Below are 17,630 nucleotides of genomic sequence, written 5' to 3'. Positions count from 1 at the left end.
AGAAATGTTGCAATGTATGCAACAGTTTGTTATCACTGGAAGATGAAATATTTTAGACAGATGGTCAATGCTTTTCTGAGGGATTTTACCCTCTAGGTGCATTTTTAAACTATCACAACAGCTAATGAAGGCTGACAAACCTTCAAAAGTACAGCATGATTAGTAGTCTTGTCCTACAGCATTTGACATGTGAGAATAAATTTATCAAGACCACCTGGCATGATAACGCAAAAGATGTTTACTTGTCAACTATACTATTCATTTATGGTTCAAGCTGTCAAACGCATCGACCTGGATGACTGAGCAAAGCCAGAATGACCTGTCCTTTCTAATAATACTCAATAAGTGTTTTTTTTTTTTTATTAGTTTTAAAAGTGTCCAATTTTTACTTTAAACATTACCTTTGTTTTATATACAGTCATAAGTGTGCTAAAAGGTTTTTTACTTGTGTCTGTATGTAAAATGTAACATACAGTACATGTCTATCATAGCTAATGAACATTCATTAATCCTAACAATATAAAGTGCACTAGTTTGTCACCAATTCAAGGAGATTCCACTTTACAATGACCCAAGTGTGTTCAAGGTAATGGGAGTGATCTAAATGTTTTATTTATCAATTTCCTTTATATGTCCTTTGGAGGACAAGTATTTTGTCTATTGTCTAGTGGTTATTGACTTCTCCTGCTGCTTGCAACATTGACCAGGAAAAGTTAATTATAATAGATTCTTATATGGGGGAAAAAGTTGACAATGTGCAAAAACTATGGCAAGTCCAATTAACATTTGCACGTATATTTAAGTATATGTAATACATTCTTAAAGTGTACTTTATATTTTGAATTAATATTTTCTGTTTTAAAATATCTGCAGTTCATCATATTTCCAAGAGTTATATCTCTTAAATAGATTTTCATCTACAGTGCATTTCAAGGTACTGTATCTCATAAGCTCTTCAACACTGAAAATGTTAATTCCCAGATAGACCACACATTATATTTATACATTTTTCAAATCTGCTTATTCCTTTAAAGGGTTTATGAAGACAGACCTAGCACAGGACTCATAATTCATCATTACATCAGCGCATTACAAGACACACTTTTTAGGTCAATTCAGAGTCACATATTAATCTAACCTGTCTCTCTTTTGCATGTGGGAGAACACCAGAGTACCCAAATAAAACCTATGATATTGAAATGAGAGAAAAAGAAAGTGAAAAAACAAAGTTCAAAACCAGAAGTCAAAAATCAAAATGTAAAAGCCCAATATGCAAAACCAAAATCATAGTCACTGAACACTCACAAGAATCCTAGCTCCATAAAGTCTTTATTAATAATTGCATACACCACAAAGATTTGTTTTATATCCAGATACTTGGACATGAAGTAGAGGGTGTCTCATATTTTATACGATGTCATTACAAAATGCAAAAATGCCATAAATACTTCCGAAAAATTTCCCTTTAGAGGGAATTACCATCAAAGCCCCGACTGAAAACAAATGGAGCCTTGAAGAAGCTTTATAAAATAAAAGATTTATTTTTATCAAAACTCCCTGTAGTACAAGAAGCTTCTTAGAGCACGAAAGGAATTGCCTGAGAAAGCAAGGCAATCCACAGCAAACCCAGTCCCAACACAAAGTCAAAAATGGAGCACAGGTTCAAAATCCACAAAATCACAAAAAGCAAAAAGCACAGCAAAATGCAAATAAACACTTCACCCCCTAGCACATTTGAAATGAACCGCCAGGATCTATAGAGGGAGGAGGGCAGATCCTGGTGGTGATTGGCAGGTGGCCGTGCCTCTTGGGGTACCACCTATAAAGCACATGGGACATAACCAAGGCATTTTCTAGTCACAGACAAAAACAAATAATAATGCACATAATAAACAAAAGAAGCATTACCATAAATAAATGGCACAAAATTGCACAAAACAGTCAAACACACAACTTTGAACCCCCTGCCAGGGGAGAAACTCTGGCTGAAACATGACGTTCATCTTGTCAAATGATGACAATAGAATCAGAAATTAGCCACATCCACAGCCAGAAATGATAAACAAAATGGTGTCAAAAAGTAAATAAGATAATATTAAAATTGAATAACGTTATGAATATCCAAACAGAACGTAAAAATATAAATCAAAATGGCTTCTATAGTAATAAAGCCCAGATTTTTTACAAAGCCTGACTTGACAAGGTGGTTCAGACATTGACTGCCCAGGGAGTGATTTGGACCCAGTAGTTTGTCAGCTGTTAGACACCAGTGTTAACAGCTGCACCACTGTGTGGGATGCCTAAAAACAAAATTTCTTTATTTTTAGTATAAACATCACCCAGAGGCCTTAAAAGATGTATGAAGAAGAAGCAAGCTAAGTGACATTCTGTACTTGATAATATCCTTAAAGTTATTTGAAATATCCTGAAATAGGCAATTTTTAAATAATTGTGCTTTCAATTTTCAATATTTGCAGCTTAATTCAAGATACCTGAAATATATCTAAAACATTAAAAAAATTCTGAAAGACAAATCAAATGATTTGTGGTATATACACTTGACATTAAGCTTAAATGGATAACAATTTCACCATCCCCAGTGTTATTTTTACATAAACTCTAAACTAAATACAACCATTTGTAAAAGCAAAGTTGCTAAATGTTTCAACCAATAAAAACCTGACAAACCATTTTGTTAACATGGTATACATAGCTGGGCGCAGCATCTGATTTCCTGAAATTTCTGTCATTAGTTGATCTACTTTGGGCGTGTTGCTCCAGGAAAGTCATTTATCTTCAGCCAGCCACCTTTAAAGTTAGCCTCTATGATATATGATATCATAAAGCCATGCACAATCTCACTCTACAATAAAAAACGGCCTTCCTTTGTCTTAAACATGCCTGGAAGAAAAAAAAATTGTCCTTTATGTTTTTCAGATGGTTATTAAACAAGGAAAACAGGTGTGCCTTTGTGTATGCCGTCTCTACTCTATGATATTACATACTTATTTTTAAGCTAAGTAAATAAATATAAATGATTGACCTGGAATGACAATTCTGATGTAGTTCCAAGAACAGGAGAATCTGGAGGAGATCACAAAGATCACCTGGCTGTACAGTCATTAGATTTGTCTCTGGAAAGAGAGTGTAAGAAAATTATGTTTTTGCCTACCAAAATATAAAACTTCTTGAAATCTTTGGAGGGAGCTTGGGCTGGTGCATCTTGGTGGCAAACACATATCTATAATCATTTTAAATATGTTTACTGATTTAGTGTGTGTTCTTGTATTTAACACGTTCAGTTTAAATTTAAAAACAAATGTTTGCTGCATCATCTAGAGTATTTTTGTTTATTGAAGGTGCCTTTCACTGTAAAACTTGGTCACAGGGTAATAGGTAGGTACATCTGACAGATATAACATTCTGCCCAGATTGAGCTGGGTAGATTTATTATTTTGGTACAGGTTGTAACAAAGAGACAAGACCCAAAACTCACTGGTTAATTACACAGAATGTTTTAAAGTGCCTTGTGAATACCAGACTATTTGCCTTCGAAAGAGACCTGCCATATTCTGCCATCCACCATCACAACCATAAAGATGTAAAATAAATACAATGACCCTCTTAATTTTAAGAGCCACTATTGTTTAAAAGGTAGGACTATGTTTGTTGACAGGAACTAAAAGATTTGCATCGCCTTCTATTAAATTGCTTAACTTTTTTTTTTTTAGCCAGCTTTAAAAGGCTGTCATCTTTCTTTTTACACAGATCTGAATGCACTGTTTTGTTTGCACCACTGAATAATTTTTATAATTAGTGCCTTTTCTGCCCAAGACCACGGGTAGGATGGAGCAGTAGCCTTAAACAAAGGCTATAAGAACACTGCAAGAAGGTGAAAAAGATGTGTGGATCCACTAAGTAGCCTAAAATATCTGCTTAGATAAGAATAAAACAAACCCTAAATACTGTACCATTAAAAACAACTTAATATAACTCAAGAGGCAGGGGACTGTGGTATTTTTGTTATATTAATGCTTATCTTTGTATACTTACAACCTGAATTAAAGACTGGATTCCTTTTTACACTCAACATAAAATCAGATAGAATAATAACTAATCAAATCAATCAATCAATCAAAATCTTTATTGTCATTGTAGCAATAAGATATTGTACAACAAAATGTAGGTGCAATTTTCCAATGCAAAAATAAAATAAAAACAAAACACAATTACTCAAGTTAAAACTAAAATTATCCTTTTATACATAGGTCATAATGCACTTGTCCCATCACCAATGTTGACTTAGGGCTGTATTGTAAACAAGAGAGTGTATTTTATTGCAAACATGAAGGTGCACTTGGTCAGATTGACCACTTAGCAGCATTCAACATGGTGATGGCTGAAGGATAGAAACTGTTTCTCAGTCTATTTGTCTTAGTCTTTATGGATCTGAAATGTCTGCCTGAAGGCAGGCATTCAGAGAATGCATGTCCTGGGTGTGATGGGTCCTGAAGAATTTTCTTGATGTTCCTGAGACAACAGGAACTATGCAGTTCTTCTAGTGAGGGGAGAGGACAGCTGACTTTCCGCTGGGTGACCTTAATGACCCTGTGGAGCTCTTTCCTCTGTGCCACGACCATCATGTACTCTAATTTAGAGTGCCCTGCATAATGTTTGGGACAAAGACACATTTTTCCTTGATTTACCCCTCTGCTCCATAGTTTAAAATTACAAAATTCAACAATTCCAATGTGATTAAAGTGCACATTGCAGACTTTCATTTAAGGTTATTTGCATACATTTCAGTTATAGCATGTACAAATTGCTGCACTTTTTCTACATTGTTCTGCCATTTCAGGGCACCATAATATTTGTGACATAGTAATGGCAGGTATATTAAAACAGTCATATTTAATACTTTGTTGCATATCCGTTGCATGCAATGACTGCTTGAGGTCTGTAATTCATAGGCTCTACCAACCCTCTAATGCAGCCATCTTTAGCTCCTACTTGTTTTGGGGGCTTGTCCCCTTAGGTTTTCTCTTCGACATATGAAAGGCATGTTCAGTATGGATTTAAATCGGGTGACTGGGTTAGCCACTCAAAGATTTTCCATTTTTAGCTTTGAAAAATGCATGTGCTGTCTTAGCAGTATTTTTGGGGTCATTATCATGTTGTTGTAGGATGAAGCACCATCTAATGATTTTGGAGGTCTTTACTGGAACTAGAACTGGATATGGAACTGGATCTTCCTTTTCATCTCCACACTTTGCTTTTGCCATTACTCTGATACAAGTTTTGTCTATCCACAAGACCTTTTTTTGGGAATTCTGTAGGCTCTTTTAAATTTGTTTTTTTTTTGCAAACTGGAATCTGGCCACGCTGTTTTTTTGGCTAACTGGTAGTTTGCATCTTGCAGTGTGGCCTCTGTATTTCTGTTCATGAAGTCTTCTGCTGATAGTAGTTTTTGACTCACACACGTCTGCCTCCTGAAGACCTGTTTCTGATCTGTCGGATAGGGGTTTGGGGCTTTTTCTTTACCATAGTGAGGATTCTTCTGTCATCAGCAGTGGAGGTCCTCCTTAGCCTTACAGTCACTTTGTGGTTACTGAGCTCACTGTTGCATTCTTTCTTCTTAATGATTTTCCAGACAATTGATTTATATAATCCTAAGGTTTACTGATGTCTCTAATGGTTGTATTCTTGTTTGTAGCCTCATAGTGGTTTCTTTAACTTTAATTGGCACAACTCCTGTCGTCATGTTAAATAATGGCAACTACAGACTCCAAAGGTAGTCTGTAGGTAGAAGCAAGCCTAGTTATCTTATGGATGCACTAATGAAGCAATGAAACATAACTGAGTACTGCCAAACACTTGTGATGCCAATTGTCCTAAACATGCTGTGATCAAAATTTATCCAAATACCCTTAAATTAAAGTCTGCATTATGTACTTTAATCACATCTGATTTATTTGATTTGTGATTTTAAACTGTAGAACAGAGGGGTAAATCAAGGAAAATGTGTCTGTCCCAAAAATTATGGAGGGCACTGCATATATTATATTTTGAATAGTAGTAATACTAATCTTTCATATCTGATTTTACATAGTATAACATTTTTGAACTTCTAATATTCTTAAACATTCTAATTTACATTTGCAGAAGACCAGAGACTATCCTGAAAGCACTGGACACAAGGTAGAAAACATCCCTGGCTATGCTGTCCCACAGACTCCCACACAACCACACAACTCCATTTTGGAATCATCAGCACTCTTAATCAGTCTTTACAGATGCAAGGGGGAACTTCCAGTACATAGATTCAGTTATGATTGTATTTTGTTTGTATAAACTGCATCCCATTATTGCTTTGTTTACTCCTTTATTTTCTGAAAACCGAAGGTAACAAATTAAATAATTAATATTTGGTGGCTGCCGTTTTTGTATCTATTCATTATGACTCATCAGTGATCAACATTTTTGCAATACCTTCTTTACCTAAAAACTGCAATATTATGAATTTTGAAATCAATGGCCCATAATTATTTTTATTTGACTGTTAAATAACTTTCTGTTTTTTTTTTTAAATAACTCTTCAAGTCAATAACAAACATACAACTGTTTATTTTATGAAAAGATCTTTCTGAAGAGGCATTCTTCGTAATTCTGTGGCTCTTATGATTCCTTAATAACAACTCCAGATGCTGCTATCACCATGGGGATGGTCCTTCTGAATGAAGCTGCTACTTCCAAAGGAGATGTTGGCAAAAGGAGAAGTATGTTTTATTTAAAAATCATTTGCATTTAAAAGCCGTTTCTAGATCACCAAGAAATGTTTCATTATTTACTTTACCCATGTGATTGTTTTGTTCTGTTTTTTTTTTTTGGTTTTTATGTCATTTTAAATCTTGCCTTGTCTGTATTGTGTCCTAAGAGAAATGTCTGCATTTAAAATGGCACCAAAACAACAGACTTTGATAAGGGATTTTTTGTATTTTTTGTTTTGGTACTAACAAATATCACTGTAAAGAGAAAAAAAGAACAAACGGTAAAGGATCCTCGTGGCATAATTTATACTCTCTGGACAGACACCCAGAAAACTAACATTATGGACAGGATCTAAGTGTTTGAATCTTTACCTTAGTTTAATAATGGACATGCATCTGACATTTGAAAATCCCAGTGATCATTTTAAATACTAAGTAAAGAATTTCCAAAATAATACATTTAATACAATGACATGAGGATGATTTGAATCCCTTTAACACTTTCATTACTCTAGTGATAATTTAAGACTGATTTAGCAGTTTTGCACTTTACAGAATACAAATGACTTCAACTTGGATTGTGTGTGTGTAGGAGAAAATGGTACACTGCAAAACTAATCATCACTAGATGTAGTGGAAACTTGGATTTTTATAAGCAGGTCATTATGTTACCTTTAAAGTTTATAGTCTCTGTCTATAAATACTCCTAAAATAATACTTCTTAAGTATGCTATTATAACACTTAGACCATTAAGTGTTATGATCATGGACAGTGTTTAACTGATATACTGTGGATGGTGCACAATGGCATAGAATATTTCAAGATTCCCCTACTTTCTGTTCCTTTGATCCTGCTTTAATCAGCAGCCATCTGGAAGCATCCTAATCCTTTACAGGAAACATTGATCTATACCTGCCCTCACTCCCAGTGAGCAGGTTTGCAGGCTAGCAGGATCTAGGTAGCATAGCAAGCTCATATTTCAGAAATGGAAGGAAAACTGTAATGTCTGCAGAAAAACCCACACATACCCGGGAAAAGATGCAAACAAACACAGAGTGCCAAAATCATTACTCCGCTACGCCATCTTTGTCGTACTCCAGTATTTTCTGAATGCAATTACAATTAATACTGGGTAAATTGCTCTTCTGAAGCAGCACAAGGAAACATGTTGAGGATCATAAAACTAAATGGTATGCCATAGAAACTGAGTGCAATTGGGGTTCATTTCTGCATTTCTGCTCACAATTATTGGGATCTTCAATGATTTTAATCTATCACATGCTACAAATAAAGGGGCCCTGATCAGGCCTAACTTTATTTTGCAGCATGACAATTACACCAAACACATTTCCAAGATCATAAAGATAAGAAAAAGAAGCTCTGCAGCAGATGGTATGGCCTTCACAGAGTTCTGATCTTAACATCATCAGGTCTGGGGTTACCTGGGGAATGAGACATAAGCAAGAAATTCAAAGCTTGAAGAGGAACCATGGCACTATCCAGCTGATTTTCTTATAAAACTAAATAAAAGTGTACCTGAGAGAACTCATGCAATTGTAAAGGAATAGAGTAGTCACACTACATATTTATTTTAATCTTTTAACTAATCTTTATAGTAAGTTTTTTGATACTTGGAAACTTTTGATTACATTATTTTAAAAGCATCTTTATGTGTTCTTAACATCTTTGCACAGTATTATGATTATAGCCATCCCTCATATACAGTACAGTACTCAGAGTTGCCCAGGTAAATAATTTTAAACTCTATTCTTTTTGACTGTTAGACTGGCTTCAGTCTGTTCTGCTGTGTTACTTGGTCTGAGCCACCACTCACTGTAGTAAAAAGGAAAGCAAATAAGAACATTGGTACCCCCAGGAGCAAAATGTGGCTTTCAAAGTAGCCTATGGTCTGTTTCTGACAAAGGTGGATATGTGTGCAAAATATTATTGAGATTGGACCAAGGGTGTGGAATTGTATAAGAAAAAACACACACACACATTGAGCTTTATATATTAGATTCAATATCCTTTTCAGAATGGTAAAATTGTAGACTTTTGCCTGTTGTTCCAAGTTAGGTCTTAACTCTGTGTGGAAGGTTTTGATGTTTCTTATATTTTTTTTATTATAAAAGCAGCAGATGCCATACCATTCAAAGCATAAGAAACTGAACAAATGGATTGAGATTTGAACTTACAAAGAGCAGAGGAAAGGTTTTATCATTGAGCCACCTTTGAAAAAGCTGTTTAATCTAGTTTGGAAGCTACTTACATTCATTGAGAAGTAAATGATGCTACTATTTAGAGACACTGAAAAAACATAAAAATAAGACGTGGATTATAAAAGTAGCAAAAAAATCTATGGCCTAAAGATAATAACAGGTATCTTGTGAATAGGGGCTAACCTGTTATGTAAAGGGTGATGACATGTAGTGTTTCATTTTAGCAGAATGGGAGATCTATGTTTGTTTTGTCGATTGTAAGACAACTTTATTTTTCATGCCTAAAGTAGGTTAACTGGTACATACACCAATTAAAAATCTAAATATTCTATGATATTGCATTTAAAAAATGTTTTTCCACTGTATTGTGCAGCGGTGATTAATACGAGACTGGATTTATAAAGTAAACTCTCGTCTTGAAATGCTATTCATGAATGGTTTATGGTGTCGGCTTAGATGCTGCAACTTCCCAAAAGGCTGCTCAGGGGATAATGAGGCTGTGGCATTTCTTGCTGGCAGAGAGAGCATGATCACCCTCCCCCTTCACCCAATAGAACTAACATATCCACAGGCCATTTTTACCACTGGTTGGTAAAATAAGACCACAATAGAATAAAGCAGGAAATGTTGTGCTCAAGATTGCACTTACCATTGCTTTTTTTATGAACTTCATCATCGTATAGGATCTTAGTGTGACTAATGAAAGAAGTAATCTCTGGTGTTTGAATTGAACAGTACAGTAAGTCTCCTACATATGAATGAGTTCCGTTCTGAGAACACGATCACAAGTCCAATTTGTTCGTAAGTCCAGCAAAGTTAGTCTAGGCACCCAACGAACACAATGCAACTCCTGACCATCAACTCCTATAGAAAACATGTTCATCTATTTGTACACAAGAAAGTTCTTTTAAAAGTTAATATTTGTATTTTTTGTTATGGATTTCTAGTGCATTTTAACAACAAACAACTGAAAGTTATTTTTTTTCCCAACTGTAAGTCCCAGCTGCTGACTTGGCTTAATCTTAGAAGGGAGCGACTGCAAGATGACAACAGTGTCACTGTGCTCATGCTGTGGTTACTGAGAGTGCTGAAGAGACAGCTCCCATCTGGATAATTTTGAGGCAAAATTAGAAATCAGGTCTCACCTTCTTCTTTCTTGTGCAAGTCTGTGATCCACATATTATTTACGTACAGTACTTTTGTATTGATTTCAAGTGCATTTTAACAACAAACGACCAAGCTCTTTTTTTATGTTTTCAGTCAGCTGATCTTGGTAGATTTGCTTACGGCTAGCGAGCTGGCATATGCAGTAAAAATATGTTTCAAGATCCGTGTTCTGTGATCTTGTCCTTGTCCTTTAGAATCATGCCAATGGTGGAATGGTTCATGTTATACAAATGAGCGACATCGACCATCTTTTCGCCTCACTGTACTCTCTCAGTTATTTTCACTTTTGTTTCCATTGTTATCACTGGCACTTCTTAGCAGTACATCATCACTGCTTTTACACTTAATTCCGGACATCTTGGGCTTAAAATAAAGTGTATTAACTCAGTAGTAAACAGAGATACAGCCAAAAGCACAACCACTTGTAGAGGAAGCACGCACATGACCGAGAATGTAAGCAATAATAATGCAGGATTTGCGCTATGCCAGGCAGCAGACACGTGAACTAACTTATGAGCTGCCTTGAAATTTTAAGTTATGGTACAATTTTTAATTTTAAACCTATTTAAATAATTTTTAATTTATTGGACATGCATGTTCGCATCATTGAAAGTTCGTAACTTGAATGTTCGTATGTGGAGGACTTACTACATTTGTATTTGAAAGACATCGTTCTAATTAAGTGTGCCTAACTAATTAAGTGGTAACTCAGTGTGTTGGTTTTTCTAGAGCATGCTGAGTTCTTGGTAGATTTTTTACATGTCTCTTTTAAAAATTAAATTAAAAAATTCTTGTGTTTTGTATTATTATGATGTAGCTACAATAAAATAGAATCCTTGCCAGATCACTAATATTTTGTACCGAGTATCATAAAAATCAAATACATTTTTAAATACATTTTTAAAACAAAAATCATTTTGTCACAACGCCTTGGTCCTATTCAGATTTTCTCATTCACCTAAAAGAGACAGAAAGCAAAGAAAGCTGAAAACCAACTAAATATTTTGTACTTTTTTATAAACTATAAAATATGTAAAGTATGATCTGCACCTTAGTTTAATGTGTTTTCAGGAAAGATTCATAAGCTCCTTCCAAACATTAACACATTTTTATGTAGTTCCCACTGAGCGAATTGATGTTTTCTTATTTTACAGATTGTTATAGCTCGTTCTCATTGCATAATAATAGACAGATTAGTACTCTTCCATTTATTCAAAAAGAGACAGCAAACTAGTTAAGGCCTTAATAACCTCACACCTAAGATCTTCCATGGTGAATGCACTTGCATATTTGCTTATGGCAGTAATACCACAGCATGGCAACTCAAACCTGCTGTTCAGTACACACTGATGGCAAACAACACAAAGAAAAGAAAAGTGTCCAAAGGCCAAAACCCATTTAAAAAACTCATGAACTGTGGAAATGGCATGAAAACACACAGCAACCCAAACCCCCCACCCCAAAACAAATCCTGGCAAAAGACAGATAAATTGTATTCTTGCTAATAACTGTTATGTTTTGGCACTTTTACATTTTAAAGTACTGCAGTTTACTTTACAGAATATGGCTTTTTAGGTTATTTTTGAAGCTCATTACAGTGGGAACAACGATCTGCTTCATTTCTATGTACAACTTTGTAAATATTGACCTAAATCCAAAACACTTAGTGATGCATTATTGACAGAAAACTCAGTAATATCAATCAGCCTAACCTGTGTAAAGTATGCTGTTACTTGTTATGAAATCCGTGCCATTTTGGTTTGTGTGTATTTGTAATAATTTAGAGAGCATACCATAGTAACAGTGCAAATGTATAATTTTTATTTGCTATGCTTATATTTTTCAAGTAACAGGGAAAGCAAAAGCATTTTATTTAAATGTATTGTTTGGAAGCTTATACAGTATTAACATATTGTTTGAGTCAATAACAAAAATAATGTCATAGCAGATTGAAAACAAACTTTATTGTTGATTTATGATGGAAAAGTGTAATTCTATAAAAAATAACATTGTTGATTTATTATTTGCAATTTCATTGTTCTTGGACCGTGCCTAAATTTCCAGCTGATGTTCATGTTCTGTGGAATTTGTATGTTTCATTCATGTTTCTGGGGATTTCCCCCAGGAAATATGGTTTCCTCATTGTACAAAGATATGCCATTTATATAATTGTTATTTGTTACTGTTTAAATTTGGCAGAAATCTCAAAACATTACTGAAGCAAAAACAACCAAAACATATGAATACTGTCCTTTAAAAAGGATTATTTCTTACATGTAAAATGTTTCATTTCTGTCATCTAGTGGACAAAATTTGAATAACTAGCTTCAACTGATCTTATGAAAGCATGTCACATTCAAACAAGAAAGTAGACAGAAACAAGTTTTGCACCTTATTAACCCTCAGGTGTTATAATTAACTTAGGGTAATTACTTGAAGTTAATTTTATAGAGTATACAGAAATCTGTCTAAATTAGAGCTGAAGATTTTTAATTCAAATCATTGAAACAACTATAAATAATTTAAATATTAATTAGCTATTTGTTAAATTAATAGGAATGGCCGCACTTTAAGATTTGAATTCTGCAAGCTTTTGGAAGGCACAGAACTTTATAATAATAAACTAAATGATATATGCATGAGATCTTAATTAGGGATTTAGAGTAACTGCAGACATCTGTTACTCACCATTTAAAACTGGAGAATTTTAGCACCTAATTATGAAAACAGCATATTATTACTGCTGAAATTAATAATAATAATAATATTATATAAGTAGGAATTCCAAATATCAAACTATTTCACTTCAGATATATTATACATTATACTGTATATACGATCCTCTGCCTGTTGTTCTTAATTACTGCATACTTTACACTTTGCTGTGGATTAAATGATTCAACTCAGTAATGTATTTTGATTTTCAGCTATTAATTGATTGAATCACCCCAGTCTTCTCACAACATCTCAGTGGAATGTAGATCTGGGCTTTGACTTGAGTCTTTCAAAAAATACACTTCCTTTTTCTAAACCATTTTTCTTGTATGCTTTGGAAAATTTTTCTGCCCCATGATACAGCCGCATGTAGCTTAAGTATACAGACAGATGGCCTGACAGCATCATAAAGAGACGTGTAATACAAAGCAGAATTCATGAAGCCTTTAGTGATAGCATCATCAAGCCCTGATGCAGCAGAACACCTGAAAATATAACAGCACCACTGCTATGCTAGACAGTAGTTAAGTATTGTAGCCAGTGATGGATTTTTTTAGTAGTGAGTCACAAAAATTGGGAGACAAGGGCTAGAAGGACCTAAACAAAAAAATAATCAGAATGAGGGAAGCCAAAAGAATGGAAATAAACAGTGACTAAGCTAAAATGAGGAACAAAAAACAAGACTGTGAAAATGGAGCTGAAAGGTTCTTAATAAAAACTACATAGTCTTTCCATAACTATTCTTTAATGAAATAATTGTTAATTGTTTTAAATTTAATCCCAAAGCTTGGCCATGGGAAGAAATGCACCCCAGTTTAAGTAACAACAGAGTAATGACATAATACTTAGCACATCCAAACACATAACGAGCAACATAGATTGCCAATAACAAAATGATGGCACTCATGACAATTGTAACGTTCATGCCGAACAATTGAAAAAAAAAACAATAAACAGAAATAATATAAAACACTCCTAACTAAAATGAAGTAAAGTTTCAGACAATCATAAAGTTCTAACATCATGAAGATCTCACTGTGGCATAGAAAGATCGTGAACATGTTGGCTGAACATTTCACTTTTTTTCTGGATTCTTTCAAGATCCTCAACATGAGAATTCGTTAGTGTTGTTTCATGTTAGTGAGCAGTGATTTCTGCATTGCTGGTTTGCCATAGGTCACATTTTGCCCACTAAGTTTCTGATGGTGATGTAATGTGGTTTGTAGAACATGTATGTCACTAAATGTTCTTCTGAAATTCTTTACGACATCATGGAAAAAATATGGTTTTGTTCTTGGATAGATGTCAAAATACAGTATCTTACTTTCCTTATGAACATTAGTAACTAATGTCCAAATACAGCTCTGATTTGACTTGAAATGTCTTTGTACTGTAATCCTTCCCGTTTTGATAGATATCAATAACTGACGTGTATGGGGTTTCTTTTGATTTTGGCTTGATATGCCTGTAGAATCTTTTTCTAAGAACTTCATTGTGGTTTTAGCAGTATTCTAGATTCAACTCAGCTGATTCCATTTGTTCTTTTAACTGGCTTGATTTTGTGTGGGGAGGGGGAATGTTAGAAATAACTCTTTCATACAAGAATGTCTAAACAGTATATATTTCATAACTAAACATGCTAATCAAAAAACATCACTAACACTATCACTTTTTACAGTTTCTTTACTGACTAAAGTGGAAAATCTGTAGGCATCTCCTCTTAAAAAGTTGAATTGATCACACAATATTATGGATTAGTTTATAAAAACTTGTTTACCTAAACCTCTTTAAATTTTATTTGTTGTTTTTATTTGAAAACTGATTTAAGGCCTAATTTACTGATGTGAGGAAGTAGTTAAAATTGGATTCCCCTCAAAATTAATCAAAATTAAAATTAAAAATAACAAGCAGCAGGAAGAAGAGTATAAGCATTTGTAATCCATGCATTTTTTTTAAAATAGTATTAAATAGTATCCGCTCAATTAGATCTTCAAATAGCTTCAGTGATTAAGGCATCCGATTTATACACAACAGGAAGCTAACAGGCCCAAACAAAAACCTTATGAGCAGTTTTGCCGTAAATCCTAGAGAGAAATGTTTATTTATGAAAATAAGCCTTTTATTCTGCCATTCTGTTCAGGCTTCTCTGAACCCAGCAGTTGAATTTGCATTGCATTTTTGTACAAAAATTGTAAAGACTTTACAATGTACATGTGTTTTTTATGTTTCAATAAAACAATGAAGAAAATACTGTAATAAGTGGTCTGGTGAACAAGTAAATTGCATGCAGAATGGAGAAACTTAGGACAATACCTGTGAAAACTGCATTTAAAATACAAAGTACATGTTACACTGTACATTGTTAAACATTGAAATAGTTACTTTAACTATAAAAAAATGGAAAAACATGTAAAATATTACATAAGTAATATAAGCAACATAAGTAAATTGAAAAATTATGGAAAAATATAAAACCAAGTAACAGTTTGAAGTATGTTTTGATAGTTTTGCTGAGTTAGACTCAGACAATACAAGCTACTGTTTATATTCCAAAAATGTTCTTAGTGGCTTGTTTCCAAATCCAGCACATTCAATGTGTAGTGATCACACACAGCACACTGCTATCCTTAATAAGTAATATATTGACATTTAATATTCATTTGATATATATATACATACAGTATATATATATATATATATATATATATATACTGTATATATATATATATACTGTATATATATATACACACACATATATATATATATATACAGTATATACAGGGTGGTCCAGATCTAATTATGCAATTATTGAATTGCATTAAAAGTTGCATAGTTAGATGTGGACCACCCTATATGTATATATATATATATATATATATATATATATACACAGTATATATATATATATATATATATATATATATATATATATATATATATATATATATATATATATATGCACTGTATATACATATATATATATATATATATATATATATATATATATATATATATATACATACTAGGGGGTTCCCCCCTGCTCGCTTCTCTTGCCACCCCCCTCGTCTTCGTGTCTCTACCACTTGCTTTGTGAAGAGGGGGGCTGAACACACCCCAAGGAGATGCAGTTGTTCCTCCGAAACCCCCTCTTAAACAGTGATACAATGGGAAACAAATACAGTTTTTTTTTACCTCCTCTTTGCTCGATCAGCAGCTGGATTGCTGTTACTGCTGTGCCGCGTAATCTGCAGCTCGCACGGCACTTCGAACATTTAAAAGCCTGTACAGCCGCTGCCCTACTCTTTGTCTTTTATTTCAGGCCCCAGCCATGGTTAAATCTTTTGGAACAAAGTCTCGTCTCGCGGGATGTGAGTTTTTGATACTTTTTAGTATTTAATTTAAAAATGGATTAAGAATCTGAAAATCTAACAAAATCACATTAAAGTTCGATAAATTCTGAAAAGAATGATACCAAACATATATATGTAGGTTTTAAAATAAGCCCAATTTAAAGCGTGACAAAAAACGTGACATAAAAAGTCACAGAAAATCGTTGCACAAAATCGTTGCACTTTTAGCTTTAGGATTTTATATACTATATAGTGGTAAGACAGCCCCTGGACACAGACAGACAGACACCGAATGTCCAAAACACCCACATTTATTACAAACAACAACACCACCACCAACAACAACATTTATTTCCATAGCACATTTTCATACAAACAATGTAGCTCAAAGTGCTTTACATGACGAAGAAAGACAAAATAAATAATTTAAATTAGGGAACACTAATTAACAAAAAAAACTCCAGAAGGCTTGAGAAAAAAAAAAATCTGCAGGGGTTCCAGGCCATGAGACCGCCCAGCCCCCTCTAGGCATTCTACCTAACATAAATGACCACAATCAGCCCTCATTGTATTCAGGGTTCACATGAAAGAATTTGATGATGATGGTCATGTGGACATTTGGCCTTTAATTCATCAATGTAGGGACATCATTATGGTGCATTGATTAGGTGGTGGTGGCAGAGATCGCCACCACAGAAAAACAGAAAAAGAACAGAAGAGAAAGTAGGGGTTAGTACGGAGTTTGGAGCCACCATGAATAATAATGATAATTAATTGAATATACAGAGCATCAGGATTAAACTAAAACGAAGCTATGAGAAAGCCATGTTAAAGTATTGAGTTTTCAGCAGTGTTTTAAATTGTTCCACTGTATTAGCCTGGCGAATTCCTATTGGCAAGCTATTCCAGATTTTAGGTGCATAACAGAAGAAGACCACTTCACCAATTCTTTTTAAGTTTAGCTTTTGGAATTATAAGTAGACACTCATTTGAAGATCTAAGGTTACAATTTGGAGTGTAAGGTGTAAGACATTCCGAAATATAAGATGGAGCGACATTATTTAAGGCCTTGTAAACCATAAGCACTTTTTAAAAGTCAATTCTAAATGGCACAGGTATCCAATGTAGTGACATCAAAACTGGGGTGATGTGCTCAGATTTTCTTTTCCGAGTTAAAATTCTAGCAGCCGCATTCTGCAATCGATTGATGTCTTTTTTTGGTAGTCCTGAGAGTAGTGCGCTACAGTAATCTAGCCGACTGAAAACAAAAGCGTGAACTAATTTTTCAGCATCTTGCAATGTTATAAGAGGTCTAACTTTTGCTATATTTCTTAAGTGAAAAAATGCTGTCCTACTAATCTGATTAATATTTGATTTAAAATTCAGGTCAGAGTCAATAGTTACCCCTAAA

The 17,630-nt window shown here is 34.0% G+C and overlaps 1 protein-coding gene across 1 annotated transcript in view; it reads left to right on the top strand.

The window, feature by feature from the left end:
• tusc3 (tumor suppressor candidate 3) overlaps positions 1–17,630 on the top strand; it is a 550,580-nt gene that overhangs the window by 477,925 nt on the left and 55,025 nt on the right. Inside the window, exon 8 of the mRNA XM_028802245.2 lies at positions 6,702–6,776. Coding sequence (XP_028658078.1) covers positions 6,702–6,776 — 75 coding nt within the window. The remainder of the gene's footprint in view (positions 1–6,701; positions 6,777–17,630) is intronic.

Source organism: Erpetoichthys calabaricus, chromosome 5 (genome assembly GCF_900747795.2).
Source record: "Erpetoichthys calabaricus chromosome 5, fErpCal1.3, whole genome shotgun sequence".
Taxonomy (NCBI): Eukaryota; Metazoa; Chordata; class Cladistia; order Polypteriformes; family Polypteridae; genus Erpetoichthys; species Erpetoichthys calabaricus.
Note: the sequence above shows the minus strand (reverse complement) of the source record. Positions and strands in the feature narration are given on the sequence as shown.